The 9831-nt window shown below is 35.1% G+C and overlaps 2 protein-coding genes across 2 annotated transcripts; one reads left to right on the top strand and one right to left on the bottom strand.

Annotated features, from left to right (window-relative positions):
- Positions 1-505: 505 nt before the first annotated feature.
- LOC110709893 (protein FAR1-RELATED SEQUENCE 5-like) lies at positions 506-2894 on the bottom strand. Its single transcript, XM_021888153.1, has 4 exons — positions 2771-2894; positions 1016-2123; positions 717-889; positions 506-540 (listed from the first exon to the last, which is right to left on the bottom strand). The coding sequence occupies exons 1-4, from the start codon at positions 2892-2894 to the stop codon at positions 506-508; spliced, it is 1440 nt and encodes a 479-aa protein (XP_021743845.1).
- Positions 2895-4159: 1265 nt separating this feature from the next.
- LOC110709892 lies at positions 4160-8283 on the top strand. Its single transcript, XM_021888152.1, has 5 exons — positions 4160-4751; positions 4853-5436; positions 5670-5809; positions 7509-7643; positions 8097-8283. Exons 1-5 carry the CDS (start codon positions 4160-4162, stop codon positions 8281-8283), a joined length of 1638 nt encoding a protein of 545 aa, XP_021743844.1.
- The last annotated feature ends 1548 nt before the right edge of the window (positions 8284-9831 follow it).

The following is a 9831-nucleotide window of genomic DNA, read 5'->3' as shown; positions in this document are numbered from 1 at the left end:
GATCAATAGGGCAGAGATGAAAACTCTTGAAGGGGATACATTAGTAGTTAACAATGTGATCGATTCAGGGGCAGTACTTCTGAATCAAAAAAGGTCAAAGAACAAGTTATACTTTTCAACATTTCCACATGTAAGTCTTTATTGAAATTACACATGTATACATTGGTGTACTAAAATGATCGATTCACTTATACTAGATGATCATTATGAATATTAATATGATCCTGTGCATTATTTGCAGCAAATTATGTATGCAAATACAGTGTGTCCTGAAGGATCATCAATGGAGCTTAGAATTGAATACTTCAGAGAAAGAATAACAAATGAATTGAGGTTATTCAAAATCAAGAGTGCAGTTGGATATCAACAGGTATTAATGAACAATATGGAATTATAATATGTTTATTTACATTGATGTGTATATATAATAATATTGTGTACTATGTACAGATTTTTTTTCCAGTGGCCATATATGCACATTTCTATCTTTTATGCATTGATCATGTCAATGAGACAATGCATATAATTGACAACAGGAAACTGCCAAAACATCAAACAATTGCAACAAAGTATGAAAACCAACCCCAATTGGTGGTAAGTATATTGTTTAATAGATATATAAATGATCAATTTGTTTATACAAAATGATCAATATTGAAAATTAAAATGATCAATATTAATATGATCCTTTGAATTTTTTTTTCTGTATAAATGACCTTGTGTCTTGTTAAGCCTTTGAGAAACTGATTTGTTAGTTGTCTCACTACGTTGAGATGAAAGCACACCTCCTGACCAATATTTCTTTGAAAAAGCTGGACACCACATCTCTTTGATTTTATACAAATCATTCAACCAATCAACATTTGCACAGTCATATTTCAGCAACATTCTGTAAATGAAACATGATCATTAAGCATAACATTTATGATCATTAGAAATAAACATTTATAAAAAACTAAATGTTCATTTCTGTAAAAATTATTTAAGAAGCTAAACAAGTATATAGCAGAAGTACCTTTTCCAATAATGCTCAAATTCTGGTGGAGTTTCACAATACTTCAGCAAATAACCAAATAAATCAGTGAAACCATCCAAAGCTCTCAACGCCCCAATGTGTTTCTTAGAATTTTGTTCAATATGCCACACACATAATCTATGATGAACACCTTTGGGGAAAATATTTCTTATCCCAGCTGCAATTGCTTGAGCTTGATCAGTCATAATAGTAATAGGACTTCTCCTTCCCATAGAAGTTAGAAAAGTATCAAATAACCACTCAAATGTTTCTATTCTTTCATTAAGTATAAATCCCATGCCAAACATCACATTATTTGCATGATGATTCATACCCACAAATGGAGCACAAATCATACCATATTTGTTAGTCCTATAAGTAGTATCAAAAACTAACAAATCACCAAAGTAATGATAATCTCTCATCATCCTTCCATCTCTCCAAAAGAAATTAACCAATGCACCATTTTCATCTTGTTCAAAATCATAATAGAAATCTGCTTTATCAATTTGTCTCTTAGCAAAAAATTTGATTAGTTGATTGCTGTCACCTCCCTCAAATTTAGCTCTCTTTTCAGCATAAATAGCATTATAAGCATCGGGAGCTGTAAAACAAAGGTTAGGAGACCCTCCAACCTCCTTCTTCAAAGCCCTCAAAGAATCAGAAACTTTAACTCCACTCAATCTAAGTGTAGAAATAAAATTAATATGTTCCTTAGAAATATCCCTTTGAGACCTTATTAAATGTCTCTTGTCAACAGGAATCATTTCATGATTATGGACCATCTCATGTCTTGTACATGTATATACACCTGAACGGTCAATACTAAATTGCACAAAAGCTAAGCAACCAGTCCTTATGTTAAGTCTCTCATAAAGCCTATTATTCCTGCACTTATCATCTTTAAAACCCTCATTTGTACAAACAAATCTTTTCATAGAGAATGAATCATCTCTTCTCCTCTTAGTTTTTCCAATTCTAATTCCAAAGCCCTTTCTAAATGCATATTCATTAAACATTTCATAAGCCACATCTTCAGAAGGAAATTGTTTCCCATAAAATTCAGAACTAGCTGCTTCCTCAAATACAATAACATTCTTTTTTTCCACTGCAATATTAAAATGTAACAAATGAACACAAATAATAGCAATAATGTAAAATTACAGTATTGATTTTAATAAATTACAGTACAATAACCACATGTAAACTGTTAATGATCATTTATCATTACATAAATGAACATATATCAAAATGATAATAAAACATATAAATGAACATTTATGATTACATAGATAAATATAAATTACAGTAATTACACCTGTGTAAACGTAAATGTACATATAATCTAACATACATGAGCATTAGTTTAATACTCTAAAGAAATTAATTGAATGTCAAATTTTATAAAACTATAGCCAATCATTAAAATGCAGAAAACTGGAAAAAACATCAATCGAATAACAACATTACAAATAAAAACAATAAAATCACAACAAAACACCACAAACTATAAATTAAAAATATCATAAATAAAAATGAAATCAAAAATTATAATCGACCATAATTTTGATTTTAATTCATACAATAAGCAATAACAATTAGCTAAACAATAAAATCAAAAATTATAATTGAGCATTATATAAACTATAGTTCATACAATTAGCAAAACTATGAAATCAAAAATCAAAATTGAACTATTACAGGCGAAAAACAGAGCATAATCAAAATCGAATGATTGAGGGAAAAATTACTCACATTGTTTCGAAAACAAGTCGACTAAACCAACTCCAGCAGGAAAAATAGAATCACAATCACGATCAAAAGCAATTAAGCTAGAATCACAGTCACGATCAAACACAATTGAGCTAGAAATTTCCATGGAAGAAGAGAGAGAAAAATTGGGGGAAAAATAAAAAATGCAGGAGAGAGAAAATGAAATAAGTAAAAAAAAAGAGAGAAATAAAATAGAAATTAGGTTAAGAAAATCATTATATATTTGTTTGAATAGAAAGTTAACAAAAATGAAAAAAGATGAAGAAAAAAAAACAAAATTGCAGAATGATTCAATATAAAACGACGTAGTAGCATGGGGGTGTAGGAGAAGCTAGCTACCCTAGAGTCTAGGAAAAAATTTGTAGGATTCAAGGCTTCTCTTTTGGGCTTGATTGAATAATTAGTTGAGGCTTAAGAATGGGATAAGGAAAGCTAATAAACAAGTCTATATTAAACTATTTAGTCATGAAAGTGTTAAGGCTAAACTCGACTAATAAACAAAGTCTAGTTGGCCCGAAACTAGACTAGGAAAGGGACGTAACGAGAGGCGATTTAAAAGTATGTTTAAAAAAACAATAATATAGATTATATTATTGATAACTCAATAATAATATAAATAGTAATTACAATAATAATAATGAAAACAATAATTTAAATCAAGAAACAAAAATATATATAAAGTTCATATTTTACAGAAAAGCAATATAAAGAGGCGATATGCGAAACCAATAATATTATTCATTTATAATGACCTAATTAATAAAAGGACATTATAATGAGTTTTATAAATATAAATTAAAGAATAGTTTGTAAACAATATCAATTCGATAATCAAGTCGACGGAATAGTTTATACATCGATATTGAAACGATTGAACGTAAAACATCTTTAAAAAAATCATAGAATCATTTTGTACCTATCAAATTGGCACTTCAGTCAAGGAATCACCCATGATGACCCGTATCAGTTGTGATAAGTTAAATATTAAAATTACATATAATTTAGAAACACATACTGAATTGATGCTTAAGCTTAAGGAATTACCCTTTGAAGCTAATATCAATTCAGACATGTTTAATATAATTGAAATGATTAAAATTCAAGTATAAAACCTTTTTAAATAATAATTTCAATTGCTTTATCAAAATATTATAATTAAGGTTTCAAAAGTTTATAATGACCCTTAAATCAAAATAACGAATTTAATAATTAAATAAAGATTTCACTTTCAAAATTGGATTTAAATAAGAAATTAGGTTTAATAGATTTAAATGCACATAAAATGGTGGTTAGAAAATACGGGGTGTTACACAAAGACTTGAATTAATTAGGAATCGGTGTGGTTTTGTTAATGGCCTTTGTATTAGTAGTATGGGAAGGTCAGGGGGATTGGGATTTTGGTGGAGAGATTTGAATGTTAGGGTTGTGGGTTACTCGATTCATCATGTGTATGGTGAGGTGCTCGATAGTGGAAATATAGCAAAGTGGAGGTTTACTAGGGTGTATGGGTGGCCGGAGGCGGAAAACAAACATTTAACATGGGATCTCATGAGGTCGATTTTTGCTTTGTCTCCTCTTCCGTTATTGATGTTCGGGGATTTTAATGAGATTCTTGGTATGCATGAGAAAGAAGGAGGGGCTGTGAGAGGTGAAAGACAAATTGATGCTTTTAGAGAAGCAATCGATGATTGTGAGTGTCGTAATCTTGGGTATAAGGGGAGTGTGTATACATGGCAACGAGGCATTTCTATGGAGACAGTAGTTTGTGAAAGGCTTGACCGATACTTAGCTACTTGTGAGTGGTACTCTCTTTTTCCATACTCGGAAGTTATACATCTTCCATTATGTCATTCTGACTACGCTCCAATATTACTGAAGTTCGGGGACAAAGCAGATGAGAAAAAAGATGGCAAGATGTTCAGGTTTGAGGCCTCTATGGTTATCAAAGGAAGAATGCAAGCAGGTTGTGTCGGACTCTTGGCTTGTGGGTGTTGGCGAACCAATTCATAAGAGAATTGAGAGAGTGGCAAATGGTCTATCTTCATGGGCTGCAATGACTTTTAGGGATATCAAAAAAAAATATTGCTAAGCCAGAGACTCGTTTAAAGGAAGTTGAAGGGAAGAGACTTGATGGGCGTCGACTCCAAATGTGTAATGAGATCTCAAATGAATTGAATGAGCTTCGTAGACTTGAGGAATCTTATTGGTATGCTCAATCCAGAGCAAATGAGCTTCGTGATGGGGATAAAAATACCAAATATTTTCATCACAAAGCAAGTCAAAGGAGAGGTCAAAATAGAATTTGTGGTCTTTATGATGATCAAGGTATGTGGCAGACTTCGAAGGAGGGGACCAACAAGGTGATTGCAGACTATTTTAGTGGCCTTTTCGCTTCAACTATGTCGAATAATTTTGATGAGGCCCTCATGGGTGTTAAGCCGAAGGTAACAGATGACATGAATGACATTCTTGACATGGAGCCAAAGGCAGATGAGATTAAAGACGCACTATTTCAAATGCATCCGAACAAAGCTACGGGTCCGGATGGGATGCACGCATTATTCTTCCAAAAATTTTGGGGGACTCTCGGTCATGATATGGTTAACTTTGTGCAGTCTTGGTGGCGAGGTGAAATTGATTTGTCAAAGGTAAATCGCACTTGTATTGTTTCGATTCCGAAATGTGATGATCCTAAGCAAAGTTTGAATATAGGCATATTAGTTTATGTAATGTGCTTTACAAAATAATCTCTAAAACTCTTGCAAATAAATTAATTCCTATGCTTAGTTCAATCATTTCAGAAAATTAGAGTGCTTTTGTGCCGAAGAGGTTAATTATTGATAATGCCCTTATTGCGTTTGAGATTTTTCACTCTATGAAGAGAGGTGGGGAGGGTAATGATGGAACTGTGACCCTTAAATTGGATATGAGTAAAGCATACGATAGAGTGGAATGGGTTTTTATTGAAAAAATTATGACGTATATGGGTTTTCGAATAGCATGGATTGATCGGATTATGAGGTGCTTAACGAGTGTCTTTTTCTCGTTTAAGTACAATGGTTCTATTTCGGGTGCGTTGACCCCCACTCGTGGACTAATATGTCCATTTTATATAGTAATTTACCCTCGTCCCTTGGTCATAATTAGTAGTGTTTTTGGCTCTTTCGAGCCACTTTTATTACTAATTGGTGTTTTCTAGTGTTTTCGTAGTCTTTATTGAGTTTTGTAGGAAATTGCGCCTTTGGAGCATTTTCTCGGGTTTTTCATGGAGCGACTACGGAAATTAGAAGAGCACGACCATCTTTGAAGCCCAAGGCCGGTTAGAGTCATCGAGTCGGTGATTAAGGGCTCGGTAATCGGGATACCGAGGTATTTGGACCGAGTATTCAAGACCCGAAGAGGAAATCCAGATTGGGCCGAGGAATCAAGCCCAATCGAAGTCCAAGCCTTGAAGAGAAGCAAGGGCCCGATCGGGCAAGCATTAGCACAATCGGGCGCGACATGCAACTTTGGTGCTGGTGCATGGCCTAAGGCGCGCCCGATCGTGCGAGCATTTAGCTCGATCGGGCATCGCTGCTGAGAAGAGGCGCAAGGAAAAAGGCCGCCCGATCAGCCCGATCGGGCGCGTGTTTTTCTCAGACCTGATTAGATTAGTTTTAATTTTTGTTTTGAGGAATGTTTAAGTACGAATTATGTACGTAATTGTGATTTACCTTCTTTTTTTAGATTTTCTCTCTCTACTTAGGATATTTCTCTCTCTTAAATTCTCTCTCAACTTTTGTTCTTAATTACTTCCATTAATCCAGATTTCCTTTGGTAACAATTTCTTCTCCTTTAATTTCAGCTATTTCATTTACTTCTTTGATTATGTTTTGTTTTATTTATTTGATTAGTTTAGTTATGATTATGTCTGAGTAGTTTAATTCTAGGGTTTATGGGGATCCATAATTAATATGAAGGGATAATTTGTTATTGTTGATTATTGGTATTGCATGATAATTTCTTATTGAATTGTTTTAATTCTTTGCAATTAGATTATGAATCGAGCAGATGTAATTTGATTGTGAATGTTTAGCAATATTGAATTGATGAATCGAGCAGATGTTAATTTAATATTAAAGGCTATTTTTAATAGGAACTTAGATCTAGTAAATTACGAGAGCCTGTTAGATCTATGTTGATTAATAAATTGCGAGAGCTTGTTGATCATGTTACTTGTGCAATGTTAATTATTAACTATTATGTTTTATCCCGGAATATTAATTATTGGTGAACCTGTGACCCTAGGCCTTCTTATTTTTTTTTTTCTCCCTAAACTTATTCTTCGTAGTATAGAATTTATTCCCAAAAATATTGGTTACTTAGATAATTTAGATTATAATAATTAATTAGGAGTAAAAAGACTTGTTTCCCTGTGGAGTTCCACCCTACTTCCCTATCTACTTTAGTTAGAGGACTTAGGTATTTACTTTTGATTAGGGGATACGACTTTACCCTGTCATGGACTTAGACAGGGTGATCCCATTTCTCCATATTTATTTTTAATTTGTGCTGAAGGATTCTCAACTCTAATTTTGAAGGCGGCTTCGGACAAATTAATTCACGGGGCTCGGGTGTGTAGAGGTGCTCCGAGGGTGTCACATCTTTTCTTTGCGGATGACAGTATATTTTTTACTAGAGCTAATTTGCTTGAATGCTCTAAAACTGCTGACATTATCAGTACTTATGAGAGAGCTTCCGGTCAGAAAGTCAATCTAAGCAAAACCGAAGTGGCTTTTAGCAAGAATGTTAATTCGGAAAGAAAACATAAGATTGTTGAGACTCTTGGTGTCCGTGAAGTTGATAGACATGAAAAGTATTTGGGATAGCCGACAATCATTGGGAGGTCTAAGAAAACGGTTTTCTCTTGCCTTAAGGATTGCATTTAGAAGAAGTTGCAAGGATGGAAGGAAAAATTGTTATCTCGCCCGGGGAAAGAGGTTCTTATTAAGGCTGTGACTCAAGCTATCCCGACGTATATGATGAGTATTTTAAAAATCCCCGACAGTCTTATTGATGAGATTTACTCGTTGTTGGATCGATTTTGGTGGGGGTCTAATGGCTCGGGCCGGAAGATCCATTGGAATTGGTGGGAGGTTCTTTGTCTTCCCAAATCAATGGGGGGCATGGGTTTCCGAGATCTCAAGTGATTTAATCAAGCTCTCCTTGCTAAGCAAGGGTGGAGGCTTTGCAATGATACCAACTCTCTTCTCTCTCGAATTTTGAAGGCAAAATACTTTAAAAATTCTGGTTTTTGTGATGCAACGAGGGGTTTTGATCCAAGTTATTCTTGGCGTAGCATTTGGGGTGCAAAATCGTTGCTGCTTGAGGGATTGAAGTGGAGAGTGGGTAATGGCTCTTTGATTAAGTTGTGGGATGACGCTTGGACCTTGGGTGATGGAGCTCATTTAGTGTTATCTCCGCAGTCTAATAGTGACTTGAATATGCGCGTGTGATCTGATTGACTTTGATCGTATGGGATGGAATGCTGAATTAGTGGCCGCAACTTTAAATCAAGAGGAGGGAAAGAAAGTGCTGGAAACTCCCCTGCCAAATGTGAGGTGCTTCAGGTATGTTTAGTGTTCGTTCTGCTTATTGGTTGGGAAGAATGGGTCACCTTCGTACCTGAAAGTTGTTTTATGGAAATGAACGGGAGGTCTGGAAAGACGTTTGGAGTATGAGTGGTCCTCCGAAGCTTCAACACTTCATCTGGAGAGCTTGTAAGGGTACGCTTGGGGTGATGGATGTCCTGTTTACCAGACATATCAGACCTTCTGGAACTTGTCCCATACGCGGAGCTGCTAGAGAGTCAATTTTGCACGCTTTTCTGAACCTATTTAGCAGAATAGTCCTTTTACAAATCTGTTGAGGGATGCACCACATGAGTCATTTGCTGATCTTTTCTGCTGGTTGGTTTAGAGGATTGACAAACCCTAACTTTTGATTTTTGCTAGTTTTGCTTGGGCTGCGTGGTATACTAGAAACTCGTTTATTTTTAATGGCTATTCTCATATTAATGGTGTGAGTGTGGATGTGGGCTTTGTCAATTTTTGCAGGGAGTATGAGAAATATAATGCGAAGGTCAGTAGGTGCATTCCCGCTTCTATCGTACCATCTCAGGCTGGGTGGAAGCCACAGCCTCATGCGTGGGTAAAAGTTAATGTGGATGCCTATGTGCTAGGGGCTGCAAGGGCGTGCCTAGGTGCTGCTATAAGGGACAATCAGGGTTAGCTCTTACTTGTGGCAGCGAAGAAAACTCAATGCAATTGGGGTGCAAAGATCGCCGAAGTTGCCGCAGCAAGGTATGGGGTGGAGGTTGGAAGAAGGATGGGTTTTAGTAGAGTGATTCTCGAATGTGATGCGATGGATGTGGTTCGATCTGTCAGACTAAAGCAAGAGGGGGCTACTCCCATATTTCTATTTTATGAGGATATTATTAGATTGAGTAATGATTTTGTTGATTTCAGTTGTAGCCATGTTAGACGGGCGGGTAATACAGTTGCTCGTTTAGCTGCTAGGTGGGATACGGGCATGAGTGATGAGCGTGTGTGTATGTATTTGTTCCCCCAAAGTTTCTTAGCTTTGAGCGAACTTGATTTATGCTAATTTTATCCTGCTCCGTCTTTCAAAAAAAAAAAAAATTACAAAACAATAATAACATTATTACTAATTACGCAAATTATCAAAAACATAATAACAACCACAATAAAAAAATAAAAAAAAAACTAATTTAATAACCACGTTAATAATTGATTAATTAAAAAAAATAGAAAAAGGACATCCGCCCAAAACTTTTGCATCCACCTAGGTGGATCTGCCTGACAATTCCGGATCCACCTAGGCAGATCCGGAAATTTCATGCGGATGTGGACATCTGCCGAAAATTTTCGGATATGTCTTGGTGGACCTGGAAATCTCAAGAGGATCTACCTAGGTAAATTCGGATTTTTTGGGTGAATTGTCCTTTTTCCAAAAAAAAAAAAAAAAAAAAAAAGTACTTACAG

The sequence above is a fragment of the Chenopodium quinoa genome, unplaced genomic scaffold, assembly GCF_001683475.1.
Source record: "Chenopodium quinoa cultivar QQ74 unplaced genomic scaffold, ASM168347v1, whole genome shotgun sequence".
Taxonomy (NCBI): domain Eukaryota; kingdom Viridiplantae; phylum Streptophyta; class Magnoliopsida; order Caryophyllales; family Amaranthaceae; genus Chenopodium; species Chenopodium quinoa.
The sequence above is the reverse complement of the archived record's forward strand: the minus strand, read 5'-3'. Positions and strand labels throughout refer to the sequence as shown.

Bases quoted from the DNA above. Each gene is read 5' to 3' on its own strand.
- LOC110709893 (XM_021888153.1), bottom strand. From the start codon at position 2,894: ATGGAAATTTCTAGCTCAATTGTGTTTGATCGTGACTGTGATTCTAGC. The intron at 2,124-2,770 runs GTGAGTAATTTT...TTAATATTGCAG, and splicing joins CGACTTGTTTTCGAAACAAT to TGGAAAAAAAGAATGTTATT. The intron at 890-1,015 runs GTACTTCTGCTA...TTTCATTTACAG, and splicing joins TTTGAGCATTATTGGAAAAG to AATGTTGCTGAAATATGACT.
- LOC110709892 (XM_021888152.1), top strand. From the start codon at position 4,160: ATGGGAAGGTCAGGGGGATTGGGATTTTGGTGGAGAGATTTGAATGTT. The intron at 4,752-4,852 runs GTTGTGTCGGAC...AATGACTTTTAG, and splicing joins CAAAGGAAGAATGCAAGCAG to GGATATCAAAAAAAAATATT. The intron at 5,810-7,508 runs GTGCTTAACGAG...TGACATTATCAG, and splicing joins TGGATTGATCGGATTATGAG to TACTTATGAGAGAGCTTCCG.